Below are 18691 nucleotides of genomic sequence, written 5' to 3'. Positions count from 1 at the left end.
GAACTGAAGACTGAAGGATAACTTGGTTTCAGCAAGGTAGAACAGTATCGCACTGAGTGAAAGACGTTGAGTTATGGACAGAAATTGAAGCCGACGTCGACATGCAGGTTGAGTAGTAACTTTTTGTCGTGCTCATGTACGCGCCGTCCAAAAAATGGAAACCTCGCGCGGACCTCCTGTAAACTGCGATATCCAGCAAGTCATGTTCTACACGTGTAAGACATGAAAATTGATCCGAGTTTACTTTTGTTTCTTTTTTTTCCAAAAAAATGGAATTTTTGCTTTCATGCCCAAAACATTACGCTTTAGAGACTTTATATGTATTCATCTCGTCACAACTCGGTGGTGCGTGTTCTCATCGCCATCCACATCTGGCCTATTCAATTCTGTTCAACCCTTTACGACAATGGGCACTGAACAAGCTTCACAGGAGGCGCCCAATGCTACCCCCGAAGCGGCAAACCCCACAGCCACCGACGCCGATAACGCTGAGAGTATCGACGTCAACCTTGACGAATGGAAGGGTTTTGAATACAGCCCTGTAGAATTCTCACCGGTTCTAACGATCAATCTTTCAGACGAATTTAGACACGTATTCGGTTTGCTTTACGCCGTCAAGAAAAGCAAAGAGCGTTCCAAGCGCGCTTTAGATCTCACATCTCGCGCCATCATCCTACAGAATTCCAGTCCCACAGCGTGGATGTTACGGCGTGAGGTAGTTGCCACCCTGGCAGAGAACAACCCTGCCCTGTGGGCTATCGAGCTTGGATTCACAGCGAAAATCATTTCGAAGAATGAGAAAAACTATCAGGCATGGGAGCATAGACGTTTTGCGGCGGAGTCTGGAAATCTACTGCAGACGGAGATTCAGTTTACGGATGTCGCTCTCAACGGCGACGAGAAAAATTATCACGCCTGGTGCCACCGGCACTGGCTCGTCCGAGACCACGGCCTGACGGAGGGCGAGCTCGATGCAACTGAGTGGTTCATTCGAACAGACCTCAGAAACAACTCTGCTTGGAATCACAGATGGCTTGTTACCGGTCTGGTCGAGGGCGCTCGCAATGACGATGAAATGACATTTGCCCTTGAGATCGTCGAGAAAGCACCGAGAAATGAAGCCGTGTGGAACTACATACATGCCATGGGGAAGAGCGGGCTGAGCATTGCAGCTGCGAAGGCCAAGGCTGTTGAATGCCTTGAGGTGGATGCTGGTTGCATCCCGGCAAGGAGATTCCTTGTGCTCAACGCGTCTTCGTCCGAGGCGAGTGAAGTTAGAAAGCATTGCCAAATTCTTGCCTCAGGCGTTGATCCCATTCGCAAAAAATATTGGGAGATGAAAGCCGCGGATCCGGGGAGACCTATCAAAGGATGACCAGATTGATAGGACTTAGCCTTCGGCCTTGAAAGTTTGTCCCTCGGAACCCGAGGCAGTAGCTGTACAACAATTCATTCGGTCCGGATATCATAATCAGGCGTACTCGGTGCACGCACAAGAGGCACGTTTGCGATTTTACATATCCACAAACGCTGCTCTCATTCGAACTCGAATCTAATCTCATACTTTGCTTTTGCCGCTGCCAGCTTTGCTTTCTCAAGAGCTTCCCCTGGGACCTTACTCAAAAACGTATCGAGATATTGCAATGCATCATTATAGAAAAGCATGGCTTCTTTCTGATACTTTTTCTGCTCGACGGAAATGCCCTCGTCCGAAGGGATGAAAATCGGGGTGTACAAGCTGGCGTCGAGTTGGGTCATGGTGTTAGTCATCTCACCCATTATATCCATGGCATCATAAAAAGCATCGCCGTCCAATTGCTCCGCTGCGTCCTTCATTCGTTTGCGCAAGGCCAAAACCCGCGTACAGTAGTTGACGTTTGTACGCCCTTTGTCCCACTCACCCTCCTCGATGTACCGCCGCACTGGCGACATGATCTTGCGACACATGACGACGGGGACTACATTCTTTTCCAGCGAGGACAGTGTTTCGACTGCACGACATGGCGCCGGAAGTAGCGATAGAAGGCCTACGGTGGCTACACCCGTACAGGCGACATCACGCAGAAAGGTTCGACGCGATTGAGCTGATGTGACATGCGCTTGACATGTCACAGCTCGACTCCCAGGTCGCAAATGACGCCCTCGACGCGTGGGCAGGGTAGGGACGTTGAATGCAACTGCAGCTGTGCTTGGTGAAGACATGACTGGTTCGCAGCGATTGTCTTTGCAGAGAATCGATGGGTCGGGTCCGGAGATTGAAATCTCTTTGAATATAATACGACGACACGGTGATTATGGTTGATGCAAAGGATGGACCTACTGCAAAGCCGAAGAGCATGCGATGCACCCCAATCGAGGTCGTCCACGTCACTCCGGCTCTGCTTTTGTCCCACGTCAATCCAGAAATTTTTCAGAAATTAGATCTGCGATCTAATGTCAGAATGGTGACAGCCTTGCGACAAAAACCAAAACACACATTTGGCGCGAAAAAGAAAGTGGGTCGGCATCCACAACAACTCAACTCTGGCATCCGCTTCCCACTTCCCAGTCGTATAGACACTCGCCACCACCACGGTACGACACCCGTTCCTTGGTCTTCGCGCCACCTCCACTCAACAAAAATGAAGGAAGAAAACTCCATCTCTGCGGCGACTCTCAATAACAAGACCCTTCGTGCTTTGTCCCAAGTTCTCCAGGACATCCGCACAACCGTCTCGCATTCCTCCCTTCCAGGAATCTCACCACTGGCTGTTGTTGACGACACTGCAGTCGACGCCCTCAAGGATCTCTTCTACACCGTCAATTCGGAAGACCCGCTAAATGCTATGCCAGTTCGCCGCCTCATCGGCGAGCAACACATCGTCAAATCAGCTCTCTTACCCCTCGTTGCAGCCATCGACGGAGATCCGACTAGTCATCGAAAACGCAAACGCTGGAGTGTCTGTGTCTACCAGACTTTGCGAGTCCTCTCCGTCTTGTCGATACCCATTACAAAAGACAACGAATTTCTCAGGCCGGGCTGCAACCTCGATTTGCATTTTCACAAATTTCGCGCCGATATCGCCTGTAACCGTCCCGCCCTTCACGCTTTCGTCTCCCTTTTTCAATACTACATTGATCGCAAAGCAGAAAAACAGGATGCCTTGGCCCCTGCCAAAGAGTCGCAGCTTGAGGATGCGCGAATTGACAACATCCTTTGCTTTTTTCGCAACATTTTGTCCCCCCCTCGTGCAGAAGTTGGAGATGACATTACTCTACGGGATAAGGGCGTTCATCTGGCCCTTGTGGGTTCTTTGGTTGACTCAGACTTCTATTCCACTATTTCTATTCTATTCTCGTCCAAGGAGGATGCTGCGGCGCAGTACACAGATCTTGTATTTATGGTCTCGGACATCTATGCACAGACCTACAGACATAGCAGCCCTCGAGAAATGCACACATTCTACAAAAATAAGCGCTGCAAAGAAAGTTTTATCGATGTAGTGGATGAACACTCAAAGAAGGGGCTTTCCACATCCACTATGCCGAAGAGCGTTTTTGACGAAACACCCGAAGAGTCAACCCTCAAGTCCACAGCCCAGGGCCAAGAGTTAGTCAGTAGCAGCGGTCCTGGGATTGGAGTTCCCCAAAAGCATAAAAAACAAGCGGTATCAAGAACTAAGACATCCAAAATTCGAGATGCTCTTCAGCGAGAACGGGCTTTCATCGGTGGATCTCGTGCCATCACTAAATCTGCGAGGTGGTCAAGTCGTTTTTCTGGGGGGCTCATTGCCAAATCCGCAGCCCGTCAAAACTCAGCAAACCAAGCCCCCTCTATCCCTGCAGGAGACACTGACGCAACCAATCGTTCTAGTTTGGTCTTGAATGTTGCTTCAAAGAGGGTTGTTTCGGTTCGCAATGCTATTCAATCCAAACCATCGCTCAATCCGAGGCGGTCATTCCAGGAGGCGGTGAAGATAAATTCTGACATTCTTTGCAGGGTTGCCGTTAAAGGTCGGACCCAAACCATGAAATCGCAGAAACACAAGAGCTTTCTCGCTGATGTTATGCGCAAAGATCTACAAGAGGAAGGCCTGAAGGGTATGTCGACTCTAACGGTGGAGCTAATCGACGTTTGCTTTCAATACTTACTGCCTGAGTTGCGGCAACGAATTGAAGAAACAAAGACACGATCTTTCGGTGACGAAGCTGAAGCCGTTATGAGATCCCAGCGCTCCCTTGTGTCTCTGTTGGGCTCGGTAGTAGGTTTCCAGCGCGAGCGTTATGGCAAAGTCTTCAAAGACACGTCCGGTGCAAGCAAGCCGGCATTATCTGAAGTGCACGAAAATTGTATGAAGTCAGTTCTGGCTTCAGATTTCAAGATCATGAAGACCGAATGGAGAGCTGTAGAGGCAGGGATTGAACTAGACACGTTTCGTCTCGTCTTTCGCATCCTTATCGAATCATGCGAGTCCGTGAAGAGTGATTCCAAGGATGATAAAAAGGTTCGAGACGTAGAATTGTCAACGTTTGCGATTCTGCAGATGATGAAAATGCTTCAAGGTATGGCTTCGAAGAGGAACGCTGCCAAAGATGAGTTAGATCATCAGGGCAACGAGAACGAGCAAGAAGTGAAGACGAATGACAGCAACTCATTGACCCCCCGTGAGGTGGCCCTAAACACAATTGAACAACTCTTCGAAGAACCAGCGTTTCTGAACGTGCCTGCAGATCTTGCAAAAGAATACTCCTCTAAGATTTATTCTTTCCGACACCTGAGCAATATCGTAGAAGTAACTCACGCGTTCACAACAATTCTTTTGGATGAACAAGAACTGGCTCATCTGCAAGTTGCGAAGAAGAAGAGAGTGAGAAAAACAGCCAACCAAAAAGACGGATATTCCGTTGAAACTAATGAAGATAAGGCTAAGGATTCGTCCGCAAGCGCTCAAAATCTGCTTACGGAGGAAGTTAGCAATCACAAGACCTCGAGCGTAGGTGAGCAGGCCGTCACAGAAGAGGGGACCGTGGGAGAGATTTCTGTGGCTGGGCAAGGCAGTAAAGACAAGCCGGCAAAAGCTGAAATTGAGTCCCAGTCGGGCAACCCTGTGAGGCCAGAGGGGCCCGCTGATGATGACTTAACGACTTCAAAGGAAGATCTCTTATCTTCTCAAAAAGCCGATGAACAGGTAAATCTCGCAGATAGGGCAACAGCGGACATTGTTGGGGAAGAAAGGGCAGAACCACCGGACGAAACCAAGTCGGACGAACCGGAATTGCAGGAAGTGGAGAGTATTGGAATCATAAGGAGATTTGCTCACGCCAAAGCTCTGCAAACTTTACTGTTGCCTTTAAGGGCAGCAGTATGTAATGCCTCATCACTGGCTGGAACAATTCACAACGTTCCTGAGGGATCTGGACCACTTCTGGCTCCAACTGTTGTTGCCAAGAGCGCGCATGTTGTTGCTGCTGTGTGGAGAGTTGCCAAAGTGAAAGAACGAGGTGCGATGTGTGGTCAATTTTTCACGTTCGGCACCATGCACTTGCTTGGTATTGTCTTAGAGGCGATGAACACCGGAATAGTCCTACACGATTCCGTGCTAGAGCGTTTCTCAGTCTTTGCTAGGGACGCCACGAGGAGCTTCTTCTCATGGCTCGCTCTGAGCCCCGGTCTCACACTTGACGTGTTCTTTCCAATGGACAAAGGTAGTTGCCACCAATACATGACGTCTGCGAGACAAAGAGATGCTGTACTTAACGACTCGAATGGAGCCTTCGATTCCGGAAACGAATCCGACGTCTCTGCTCTCGTGATTAACCATCCCGGCAATCTCGATTTTGAAGAAAGCGAAAGAAGAAATTCTGAAAGGAAGCCCAGAAAAAGGAAGGGGAACCAGCAGTTCCGAAAAAAAGTGGTTGAGAGACGGCGCGAACGTGCTGTAATAGGGGAGGACGAGGACGTAGATGATCTTGATAACCTCAACCTAGGAAATGGATTTGAGTCATCCGAGTCAGAGCCAGAACATGACGACACACCTCTCCCAGACAAGGATTCTGCGAAGGAAAAGGTTGTAGCAGATCCCCAGAGTGAAAAAGAGGTACCATTCTGTCGACTTCGGGCTGCAAAGAGGAGGCGCGCCTCACGAGAGCGCTTCGACCCATTTGCTTCCGACGATGAAGTTTTGGTGGGCAAAATGCGCGGAAAGAGTCGCAAGAAGCCCAAGAAGGTAGAGCGAACGCGGAAAGAGAAGAAACAAATCAAGCAGCCGGAAAGAGTCTTCTACAGTAGCGATGAATATGCAGAAGGTGATCTGAATTTGACAGATTCCGAACGGGATGTCTCCCCACCAGGAGAGCTGGATGGTCCTCGAGCCAATCGCCGTAGACGTCAAATTTCTCGGCAGACGAATTCGGAGGAATCAGATGACTCTGGGGCTGCATTGGAGAAAACCATAGGAGAAGCATTTGGGAAAGAGGCATCGACCAAACATATCGAGTTGCACCACTCCAGTGCTGTCTCTGAAGAAAATTCCAATGATGCAAACAGCGATGCAGAGAAAAGTCCAGGCGTCAGGCTCGGGAAAGTGCAACTCAAGTCACAAAATGGAACAGGCAAGACGCCATCGACACCAGACTCGAAGCCGTCATCAAGGCGACCATTGAAGCGGCGCAGAGTTGTTCTGAATGATGCAGATAGCGAATAATGGATATTGAGTGTACGAGCATGGCGAAGTCATAACTGCCACACGCGTTGGTTTCATAAAGCTGATTATTCACACTTTACGTTTCTGCAAGAACTCTTCCCGTAGATACAGTATAAGGGTTATCGAAGGAACATGTGAGGAAAAAAATTGCTACCCTTCAGGGACCCTGAGGGTAGTAAAAGAAAAGTCAGGGCCATTCGCCCCTGTACAAGTCACGCATACAAGACTGTATGCAAAATATGGCATTTGCTCCATGATGACGGGCTAGGCGGGATTCGTTTTTTCACACTTCTGTCGCCTTAATTTATTAGCCGCTTCCTTTCCATTGTCCTTTCTGATGTCCAAGTTGCCGTACAGTGTACAGTACCGCAGGGAGCAAGTCACCTGGTCTCACGCACTTCCGTCTACCTTGAGAACATATCTACAAACTCAAGCATGGAGTCATGTCGAAGAAAGGACATTCTCCCGAAGAAATGGATTCGTCTAGTGCGGGAAGCGTACCAGACAGAAACTATCCGAAACTTGGTGATGATCTGCACGCCGAGATAGAGGCAAAGCAACGCCGCATTTTACAGGTTTCCAAAACTTTCGTGCCGAGCAGCAGCGTTCATGATCGAATCATCAGCGTAACCCAGTGCGCGCAGTTTCTTCGAGATCAATGCCGAGATTCTAAGGCAAGTCTCCGCTCAGCTTCCAATGGTTACAAGGAGTTGAGAAGCAAGTGGTCCAAGTTATCAGCGAGGCGCAAATTCCTTCTAGAAATGAAGGCCACTATCATGCACATCAAAAGCATTCAACTGGTAGCGAAGGCGGTCGATGACGGGTTGGAACAAAATAATGCCGGAAAGGTCACCGATGCCAGTGTCAAGTTCGAGTCTCTCAACGCGACAGCTCCAGTTCGAATGGATCAGAGGTACACTTGTCTGCGACCGCTCGCGGATTCTGTAGCTCTTTCCGTCGCTGGTTCTATGCAAATGCTACGATCATCCCTGCGTGAATCTTGTCTACGCTTCGATCCAGTCGGCTACGCGAAATGCATATCGGACTTCAACCACTTCGGGGCATCATCTCAATTTCTTTCCTACGTCTTTCATATTTTTGGAGAAGAGGCGAAGCAGCTTTTCGAGATGGCCCTCCTTGTAGAAGCGAAAGCATGCCAAAAAGCACAATTCTTTTTCTCGAGGGTGCAGAGCTTGCTGCTGCAGTTCTCTAGCGTTCTTCACTTTCCTGCAGACTTTCCCTATGACGAGCAAGAAGCGCGCATTTGGTGGCGTTGTTGGGAGGGCAGTACTCAACGCAGTTTTCCTAGCCCTCCCTTTCAACAATTCTCGGCACTTGCCGCAGGTCTGCTCTCCCATCTAAAACCCGAACTGCTTCGAGAGAAGTGCTCTTCCTTTTTGAATGTGGCTGACGCTGCAAAATCCCTGTTGGAGAAGCTTACAGACGCGAGATTGGCATTTGAGTCACTGCGAATATCAAAGAGGGAAGAACCAGTCGTTCTGTCGCAACCAGACAAACCAAACCCCGATGTCGTCTTACTACCAGGAGGAGCAGTGATCATAAATCCCGGCGGGCGAAAAACTGTTCGTCGAAGAAATTCCCTAAGACGTGTTGAAGCAGTCGAAGCCATGACGTCTTTATCAACAGCAATTCAAGACATGAGCATGGAATGGCTTGCAGATCGTCATATTTGTCGCGTAGAAGAGCTCCTCTTGAATACCAACACACCAGAATCGTGGATTCGAATTAAACTCCCAGAACGAGATTTGTTTGTGTTGCTCAAGAATGCTTTTGATGGTGTGGGTGGACGCCTGGATGAAAAGAGGAAGAATTTCCGTGACACCCAAAATCCAGATGAACCATTCGCCAGTATCATGTCGGAATGCATCAGCCCCGCGGTAGTCACGTTCACGCCAGCTTCTACCGGAATACTGCGGTGGGTATCGGAGTATTCAACGATCGCAGTAGCAATAGCTGGAATCCTGCCAGATGCTGTAGGCGTTATCTCAGAAGTCTTCCTCACTCAAGTGCATTCATCAGTAGCATTGAATGACAGTATTCATGCTTCAAGATCCAAGCCATTGCTCAAGTCAGTCGAAGATTTGGTTTTGGAGAAGCCGAAAGAGAAGACCATTTCAGATTTTATTAACCCTACGGTCAAGGAGGTTTATAAGGCCTTTGCTAAAAAATACAGTACTCAAAGAGCAACTCGGCCCGACTCTAAGCTTCAGTTTCAAATGCAAAGCCCTACAGCTGAGAATTGCTCTCACACGTACAATTATGGCGGTAGTGCGCTACTGTCAAAATCCTGGGGGCACTCCGGGCTGGTTACCCACCAATGTGTGGCAGCTGAGGAGATTGGTACACTCTGTCTCATAGTAGGCCGCTTTGCTAATCTTATTGAGAGTATTTCGACTCACTATACAAACCTCAGAGAGTACGGTGGAAGTCTGCAACTAGCTTCTCTGCGGTCAGCACTTTCTATTGGGATCGAAGTGCAAACAGCAATCTACAAACTCCTGGCATGGGATATTATCGGTGGATGGGATGCAGTTTCAACCGTCGCGGCGACTTGCCGGTCATTCCACCAGCAAGGTGGGGTGGAAATGGACGAGACAGCATCAACTGCCTCCCCATTTGTTACCGAAATGGTTTCAAGAATAAAGTGTGGATACTCAGATGTGTCCTTGCCCCCGAAAGCGGCAGAAAAGCTAGCTTTCGCGGTTTGTGAGGCGGGGATGGATGCGGTGCTGGAAGGGTTTTCGAGAGTACAGCATTGCAGCCATACTGCTGCAGCATCGCAAATGCTGCTCGACATTCGAACATTGGACCTTGCGCTCGTCGACCATACTGGAATCTACCCTTGCCCCGGTCAGATGCGAACAGAAATGTATGTCAAAGCGACGTTTCTAGAAGAAGCTGAACTGAAACAATGGATAGATCGTCACAAACGGAAGTTTGGCCTCTCGAAGGCCCATTTAGATGCGCTTTTATTAGGATGCCGTACGCATGAGATTCCTGTCGTAGACCAAATCATCACGTTATAAAGTTAGATTTGAGATGTGTTAGATTTGAGATGTTTTCCGCGGAGGGAAAGTTAGGACGCGTCTGACACCTTGTCACGTTGACAGCAACCATCTTCCAGAAGGTGTCTGATACTGCTCGTAGTGGACGGATACAGTATGTACACAGAACAAGGTCGCAGGCCCGTCGGTATTGGAGTTTCCTTGCCGCTCGTGTGGGGATTTTCACGAATCTATCGGAGATTCTCGCAGCATACCGTGTATTGGCAATGGGTTAGTGCGGGAAAAGCAGGACCGTGACCCAGAAGATGTCGTGTATGCGCTCATTATTGGCATGAAGACCTGCAGCAATGCTGGCCCTTGGCGTTGAAAATGGAAACCTATATTGACCTGCCAGCATGGCATGCCCTGCTGTTCGATGCCAAACAGAGCTCTGCTCTAATAAATTTACGTCTAGCTGCCGTGCTCGTGGTGCACCATACCATCCACTGCAAGCATCTGGAATGGTACAATCCTGCAGCGCAAAGAAACTTGTTCTGTATCGAGCCCAGGCATTTCGAGAATGTCAACGATGAGTTGGTGCGTCTTGGCCAAACGGAAGCTGAGTAGATACCGGATGAATCATGGATGGAGCAGCAGAACACTGACTGCTGTATCTTTGTTGATTTCATCTCGTCAACAGAGAAGCTTCCCACGATGTACATAGAACGACTGCAAAACGGCCTCGATACAATCACTGTCTTGAAACCTGTAACGTGTATTGCGGAAATGCCACTACAGACAATCACTAAAGCCTGCGATCCTCTCGGACTTGCCAAGACTGCAGAAGCGGTTTTACAAGCATCGGTAAACCTTCTCGCTGTGGGAAATTTATCTGAAAATGTAAAAGGGAGTGATCTATCTTTACACGGGGGACTCTCTTTATTGGAAATTGAATCAAGCCTTGAGATGGCCGGACCGCGGGAAAGTGAACAGTTATACCTCTTATTTGCGCCTTTTCATTGAAGCGTATGGAAATTTTTCAACGGGGACGACCTCTGCGAAGCTCTAACGAGGTATTCGGGAGGAAATCAGTTCTTTGTGCAAGGAAGGATCAGTTGTGACGTGGTGGAGAGTTTCAGGCTGCTCTACAAGCACAAAGGTGACGAAAAGTTTTGGACAGGAAGGAACTCTGTCCTACGTCGATGCCAGAACTGCAGTGCCCATCAAGAAATGTTTGGCCTTCCAGAATGAGGAGGAATATGTATTTGCGCCTAGCACGCAACTTTGATGTTGTCAAGGATAAGAAGATAGCCAAGTCGCTGATTCAAATATTTCTCAAGGGGAAAGATAGTCCTCTTCTAGTCCGGTAAGTACTGCGTCGTGTCAGGTTATGTACCGGAAAAAATAGTTTAATCACCTTATTACAGACGTTTAGTGTTGAGCTCATACTTCCGCATTGATGCGTCATCCTAGGAAATACCGCTGGAAATTTGCTCGGTCTGGACCATAAGTTTACTCGTCAGAAATAAATATGTGTCGTAAGAAAGCGCTGCCACTACTACGCCGTCATGATTTATTTCCTTATGGATTGATGGATCTAAGGATATACTTATAACCGCCCGCAGGTTTGCCGCAAGGACAATCGCTACTTGTGGATGCAGTAAAATCATCTGCAGCGACTATTGACATGTCAGGACTATGCAAGACAGAAACCCCGATATATTCCTTTTTCGTAAAGGAGAAAACTGCGAAGGCATTGCCTTCGCAGTACAATGGTAAAAAAAGTCAACCTGGGCATATCACGCTAACGTTTGTCACAGCCCTCAACCATGTGACTGTGCGCTACATAAAGGGGGTTGCCGGTGTTGTCGGACAGTGACAAAAAGTTCGGACATGCAAAATATTTGTAAGAAACATCTTCGACACGGGCCAAAGTGCGGCACCGCCGCCTAACAGCGCCAGAAAGTGCGCTGTATCTCATAACGAAGTGGATGAAATTAAAAAACAAATATCCCAATCGATTGCGCACAGCGTTTTACGTATAGGAGTGTAACAGCCAGAGCACACAAAACAGGCGGACTTTTCAAATTCTCGTCCGGTATCCCTTCGACCTATTCCAACTCACTGTCAACTCAATTCACAGCATTCCGATATACACATAAACGCCAACTACTTCCAACTTCTATACCTGCCCTTCTGGACCACTTTTGGCATCTCGCGAATGAAAAATGCCGCCTGCTTCGCGTGAACAGCGCATTATGGCTGCAATGAAAATGGTCACAGATGGCCAAACCTACAGGCAAGCAGTAGAACGACACCAAATCCCCAGATCCACAATTGCAAGCCGCATACAAGCTGCCTGTCCCTCCTCGCAACGAATTCGAAAAATCCGAGCTGGTCTCCGCACACTCACATCAGTTGAGGAAGACCTTGTGCTTAATCTCATAACTCGCTTTGCTGAACGTGGATTACCTTTAACGCGGAGACTTGTCAAAGAAGCAATCGAAATTATCATAAGTCGTATGACTCCTGCACGTCGCCTCGTGCTCAAGTTTAAGGGAGGGACACCGGGAACAAGATATCTACGTAACTTTCATCGCCGCCACAGGGACAAGATACTGTTCTCCAAGCCACTGAGGGAAGAAGCCGTTCGATTTCATGCATGTAACGATGACGCTTTAACGACACATTTTGCTCGTCTTGAAAAAATTATTCAAGAGCACAACATCGACAGCCCAAGGATCTGGAACTGTGACGAAACAGGCGCAACACCCGGGCGAGATGCAAATGGAAAGCAGATTTCACGTGTATATGTCACCAGAGCGGGGGCGCGCAACGCCAAAATCGGACATTTTCTGAGCACAAACAGGGTGACAATGCTTCCAGCGGTGAGCGCAGACGGTGAGACAGTGCCACCGATGTTTGTATTTAAAGGCTCGCGGCTTCCATACCGTGTTGTGGTTCAAGACGGCATGAAATCTGTGCAGACATACGCTGATTGCTTGCCCCGAGGGTCAATCGTATCAATGAGGTCCGAAGGCGGTGGAGTCGATACAAAAAATTTCTTAGAATGGTGCAGGCATTTTATCTCGAACGTGAGGGATCTGACTAGAGGTGGCCGTAAAGTGTTGCTGATACTGGATGGGTATCGGTCACACATGTCTCTTGCAGCTCTTGAGATGTTGGACTATAATGATGTTATCGTTTATGCACTACCCGCCCACACATCAGGCAAAACACAACCTTTGGATGTGCCAATTTTTTCTCCTTTTAAGGGTGCTTGAACGACGCTATAAATTTGGCCGTGGCAAAGGATGAACAAAACAACTGGGACGCATTCGCATTTTCCAGCATGTTGAGGTACGCCTACAAAAAAGCGTTTACGAACAGTAATATTATCTCTGCGTTTCGCCGTTCTGGTATATGGCCATTAGATGCGCATCAGCTTCTATCTATTCCACGCCCTCAGAGCCATATGCACCAGGTGATGATGTCAGTGACGGAGCTGGAGCAATTGCTGGAAGTGCGGCGAACAGAAATACGTCATTCAGTTTTGGGTTCTGATGTGAATCTGAGTCATAGTGGTTTTGTTGATACGACTAGAGGTCAGATGCTGACATCATTTAATGCTATGAATTTAGCGAGAGAGAAATACCGCAATGATGAGCGGCGCAAGCTGACGGAAGCAGCAAAGGCTGCAGAACTGTCTTTGCGGAAAGCTCGTCGCACAGAAAGGGCACAGGCGGAAGCAGTAAACTTTCGTAATGCGCGATGGGCGAAGCGAGCGGAACTTGCTGGCATGGCAATTGGGGTGTTTAAGAAGCGAGTGAGGTCGCTTCGAGAGCGGAGAGCCATCGCACGTCGTATGGTAATTATGAGGAAGCAGAAGACGTTTCGAAATGGGCACAATTTTTGAGCAAAGTGACGGGTTTGATGTGGGATCGGTGACGTGGCGAATAATTTTGTTTCCAAAAAATAATGTTGTATGAGGAAAATGTGCTTGCATTTCCGATCTTTGTGCTCGGTTGGGGCGCAAAAGTGTCCGCGTGCTTCAATCTCACTCCTCTTGTGTGTCCGTGGTTGTTTTGGCCAAGTCCCACTGGACGACGGGCTGACAGTGTCCCCGTCGCAAAACATAAAAAACGGTGATTGTTTGACAATTAGAAGTACTTTTTCCTTTTAATATTGAGGTTTTTGTCCGACGTCTTCAGCACCCCCCCTTTATATGCAGGGTTGAGGTGAAATGTTTTCATAACTTCTTCGTATATCTGACCAATGAAAATCAGAGTGTCATCCCCACACCCTACATATACAGTATGTCAGTTCGGACGAACGAGACATGTTTTTTCCAAGCTGTTCCCGAAACACTCTCTTCATGTATTCATTGATTCACATCTATTGGTCATCATTTACCGTAGAACAAGAATGCTGCTGATGGCAGAATGATTTCCCGGATCGCGAAAAGACTCGGTGTGCGATTTCGATGCAATTAAAAGCGAGATGCAACTCAATCTTTTAAGAGCGAGAAACAGGATTACCCAAAAGCTTCGTTTCGTTCAGAATAATAAATAATGCAGTTTAATTGCCTTAATCAATAGTAATGCTATTCAAATAAGTACATGATCTCAAAGAAACTTTTGACATTGCCTGTATTGATAATTCATGTTAAACTAAACCCCTTTAGCTTTTTTTATCTTTAGAGTATGGAGCTCATTTTTATGAATGAATAGCGGACAAAACATTTCTTTTCACATTATTGAATCTGGAGTCTAAGAAAAACATATATTCCAGTTGACAGTGGTGTCGTCTGGCACTTACGTATAGTTGGCTCTTATTCCTTGACCCGTTTGAGTTCCTAGAAGTAATCTTCGGGCTAGAAACGAATTTTTGCAATGATGAAGAAAGCGTTGATCAAGTCATATGATATTCTGTGCTCTTTCAGATATCTGATTTTTTCCCTGAAACCGCGGAACAATGAGACTCATAGATATGCGTCTTATACTCCACAAATGTTTCATCCTCGAGAAGTGAAATTCAAAAGCTGTTCAAGAGTTCTGACATGGAGGAGATGCATTGTTCTCCGTAACGACTGTATCAAACAGAAGTCTCGATTAGAAATTATTTTGATGTTGTTCATGTATTTGCATGTTAAATGCTTTATGTCTTCAGGAGTCCTATCAGCGTTGTACAGATCTGTCAATTACAAGAACCTTCCTGAGTTACACGGAATCTCCAGGAGATACGTAAAGGACCAGAGCTGTTTTGAAGAATGACGAGGCAAGAACGTCTTGATGTATCTCTTGCGGAAAAAGCTCACATGCTTCAATAGAACATTCTTCAAAAATCAGACTACAAAGAACGAATCTATTTGGTTCCAGATAGCGGAAAACAGACAGCAGACTGTTGCAATATCTTGAGTACTAAAATATTGAGGAGTGCGGTTATGAATTCTTAGAAAAGACGAAACGGGCGCTGATTTGTATATCTGACTGGAACCTTTCTACTAGAAGTTCATATCTTACTGGTGATCGTTACTATATAACCTGGAAACTTGCGGATCCTTACTCAACAAACCCGCACATTCAGGACAATTGCTCAAATTTCGCATCATTCTTTATTACCGCTTGGGACATCTTACGCGATATTCACCAAAAACGCTAACCAGCTCCTCTACTCAGCTTCCGTTTCCACGGAACCTCATGCAACCGCACCAAAACCACTTGGATTCGGAGCCTCTCACTCGGGATATCGATGGCGAACTGTTCATACGAAAACCATTAGTGCCACAGAGGAAAGCTCGTGGTCTCCGTAGCGGAATTTCAAAGTCAAAAGTACGGCCAAGGCATACCGGGTGGGCAATCGCAGTCGGAAAGAAACAAGCAGAGAAGGTTGGGGTGCCACTTCATAACCTCTTCTTTGAAACAAAGCCCCAAGACATACACATGTTGATGAGAAGGCCCCTGGTTCCAAGGCCCGACACTCCAGCTCAGGGTGCGTCGATTTCTGTTGATGGAGATGAAATAATGAAAGCCTCTCTTTCAGCTGAGGCCCGAAAAGGAAATAAAAGAGATGAAGACGTCAGGTCAACATCTGAAAGAGAGGAGGTGGTCCCATATGGTGAAAACGTTTGACTCACATGATCAGCCCATTCCCCGTCCCCTCTTCTCAAGAAATCACCCCACGGTACCCTTTCGCACTGACGCTGCCATGAGGCCTGGTTACATTTTTCGGAGTTCTTGATCCGGGGTACTCATCACCAAACCTTCATCTCTTCAATAACTTTCATAAATTTGCACATCAGTTGAAAATTTTTCTGATATAAATCGATTTGGTATTCGTTCGGTTTCACCTCGTTGGCGCTGCAGATAAAATTTATTCATCCTTCATTTCAATCATGTTGTCAGAAAACGGGTTAGTTCGCTGAGAATGCTGACACCACCTCATCGTCCACTAAAAAATATATCTCTCCCTTCTTCACTGTTTACTGCGGAGAGAGCTACGTCAGGTTCACATGATTGGAAAATTAACGTTCAGATCTCGTTTGATGTACTTTTGGAAGAAAGTCAATCAAGAATCCCTTTAAAAAGGATGGCGAGATAGTCATATCTCGTTATTCTATTCAAGGCTTCAGGGACATCCTAGATACTGGAAGGTCCAAAACTGTCTCGAAAGCTCCTGGAAAAAAGGGGTTCAAAAAGTTGTGCCGGCCCCGACGTCCACGCGGAAGTGTCGTGATATTTACCCTGAAGCCTCAATTTGTTTCTTGGCACGGGCAATAGTATCAAGAATGAACAATGTGAATGAATTCGTCTTCAATATGCAGAAAACATAGCAAGGGAGCGTGGTGAAGCAGTGCAATACTTCGTCCATTGGATTGTGCTGATATGTGTAAAACACGTATGTTTTAGTTTTAAAGAACCAGTCATCATGATCCGCAATGCCACCCATGAGTGACCATCACCTCGAGGCTTGAGCTTGTTGCCTCTTTGTTGATCGTGTTTTGCACATGCTCATTGTCTTATTCAGAGCGCACAAGCACCAGTGAACATGCCCAGCGAATTTCTCGAAGACAATGTTGATAGTGAATAACATAAACTGCAGGAGAGCAAATATCCCTATGCCATCCCATATCTGCATCTGATCCGCTTGGCCATTTTTAACCGCGAATTATTTGCTTTGGCTTCTGCTTTTCCTGGATACTGTACAAAGTGACATGATGGCTGCCACTGACAACAGTGGACGTACATGTCCACTCCTGTCCGAGTTTTCCATGGTGGAACCCCGAAACGAGAGTCCCAAACTTCATTTTAGTGCACAACCTGTGCTATCAGTAGCTTTTTATCAGTTTAAATAAAGAACCCACGCTAAATGTGAACATGCTCACAATATGTGTATAGGCACCCAATTCGTGTTTATCAAACAGTAGTGCAAAATCATAAAGAGCACTAGCATTGTTGGACGAAGATCAGTGACTCTTTAGAAAAAGAGCCTCGCAGCCCATTAGAAAAGGAACGAGAAACACGAATCTGTAAACGGTTTTGTACAATCGTGTATAGGTTTTGCATTACAACGCAAAAGCATATTTAAAGGTAGAATATTTGTAAAGCACCGTACCAAACGAGCATCCCGCCAACACAATTTTCCGCTCTTCGCGGTAAAAACGTAATGCGAATGCATAAAAGAGTGCCAGATGCGTTCCAGCCACCCCCTGGAAACTTTAACGTCCCCAAAAATGGCTCATGGGTTTCCCTTGAGCGATGGAGAGAGTGGCAAAATTCGTGCCTTCCACCGAGCGAAGTGGTCCCAGCAGCTCATCGCCAAGGAACTCAAACACAGTCGAGCTGTCGCACAGAACTTTTGGCGCTGTCGTAATGCGTATGGGTCCAACAAAAGGGCCAGTTGGCCAACGAAGCTGACATCTGCTGGTAGAAAACTTTTAACTCGGGAGGTTTCCGGGGGGTTATTGAGACCTAATCAGATATGCCAAGCATTACAGCTCCCTGGACAAGCTAGACTGGTGCGGCGATTCTTCATTAGCATCCTACACGAAGGTATAATGGATTTTTGAGAGTTCCATAAATAGAGCCCCATAAAAATGCCACACGCATGGCATGCCCAACTGGAAAGGTGAATTATACACCAACGGGTTAGAACAAATTTGTGTGGAGTGATGATAAATATTCAACTTAGTCGGTGTTTTGCCATCTGGCAACACGTTGGTCGTAGCGTTGCTACATAGTTACGTTTCCGTCAGGTAGTGCTCATCGAGCCCCCGTCGAAGACCATGAATTATACACAAGGTGCTGAAGACGCTCGTCGAGCATTGGCCTTACAACCCAGCGAACCGCGGTTACATTCTCGTATACAAGCCCAACCCGCACTCGCCGAGCACTCAAGTCTTCACAAGTCTCTACCACCATTATCCTCCCGGGCCGGGCATCTTTTCTTACTCCCCGTCGGAGTAGAGCTACGGTGGGCCGCAAGCCCACACAAACGGAAAGGGAGTCTCGAACGCTCCGTAGCGCGTGCCATCGGCAGTGGTTGTTTCTGTTGCTGTTTTTCTTCTTTTTGTTTGAAAGTCGGACTGTGTTCGCGGCCTGCCAGGCACATTGCACTACATGGATTACTTTATCCTTTGCGTTCGAGGGTTCCCTTTCCCTTTCCTTCATTTACCTATCCTTCTCTATCTCTGATTATACCTATTTCGCTTATCTTGTGTTGGTACCATCGAATTGGTTGCCACCGAACCGGTGTACGTGTCTTGGCCATCGGGCGACACAGTTGACGTAGCGCTGCTATTGTGACCTATTTTCCGACGGAGACTGTTGCAACGAGGTCTCCCTCTAAGGGCTTCGTCGTGTGCACAAACCAATGTTGGTGCCATCGGCCTCGGTTGCCACCGAACCGGTGAAGGTGTTTCGAGCCATCAGGCGGCACAGTTGGTGGAGCGCTGCTACTTTCATTTAATCCCGTCGGGCTGCGTTGCGACGCCCCCGTCGAAGG

General features: G+C 47.4%; 3 protein-coding genes; all 3 read left to right on the top strand.

Annotated features, from left to right (window-relative positions):
• The first annotated feature begins 286 nt into the window (after positions 1-286).
• CHC_T00003446001 (hypothetical protein) lies at positions 287-1375 on the top strand. Its single transcript, XM_005715156.1, has one exon. The coding sequence runs from the start codon at positions 287-289 to the stop codon at positions 1373-1375; it is 1089 nt and encodes a 362-aa protein (XP_005715213.1).
• Positions 1376-2294: 919 nt separating this feature from the next.
• Positions 2295-6683, top strand: CHC_T00003445001 (hypothetical protein). Its single transcript, XM_005715155.1, has one exon. The coding sequence runs from the start codon at positions 2295-2297 to the stop codon at positions 6681-6683; it is 4389 nt and encodes a 1462-aa protein (XP_005715212.1).
• A 443-nt stretch (positions 6684-7126) lies between these two features.
• On the top strand, positions 7127-9751 carry CHC_T00003444001 (hypothetical protein). XM_005715154.1 is given in 2 exon segments: positions 7127-9730; positions 9731-9751. 1 exon segment carries the CDS (start codon positions 7127-7129, stop codon positions 9728-9730), a length of 2604 nt encoding a protein of 867 aa, XP_005715211.1. The 3' UTR covers positions 9731-9751.
• Positions 9752-18691: the final 8940 nt, after the last annotated feature.

The sequence above is a fragment of the Chondrus crispus genome, genomic scaffold (genome assembly GCF_000350225.1).
Source record: "Chondrus crispus Stackhouse genomic scaffold, scaffold_19, whole genome shotgun sequence".
Taxonomy (NCBI): Eukaryota; Rhodophyta; class Florideophyceae; order Gigartinales; family Gigartinaceae; genus Chondrus; species Chondrus crispus.
The sequence above is the reverse complement of the archived record's forward strand: the minus strand, read 5'-3'. Positions and strand labels throughout refer to the sequence as shown.

Bases quoted from the DNA above. Each gene is read 5' to 3' on its own strand.
- CHC_T00003444001 (XM_005715154.1), top strand. From the start codon at position 7,127: ATGTCGAAGAAAGGACATTCTCCCGAAGAAATGGATTCGTCTAGTGCG.
- CHC_T00003446001 (XM_005715156.1), top strand. From the start codon at position 287: ATGCCCAAAACATTACGCTTTAGAGACTTTATATGTATTCATCTCGTC.
- CHC_T00003445001 (XM_005715155.1), top strand. From the start codon at position 2,295: ATGGTTGATGCAAAGGATGGACCTACTGCAAAGCCGAAGAGCATGCGA.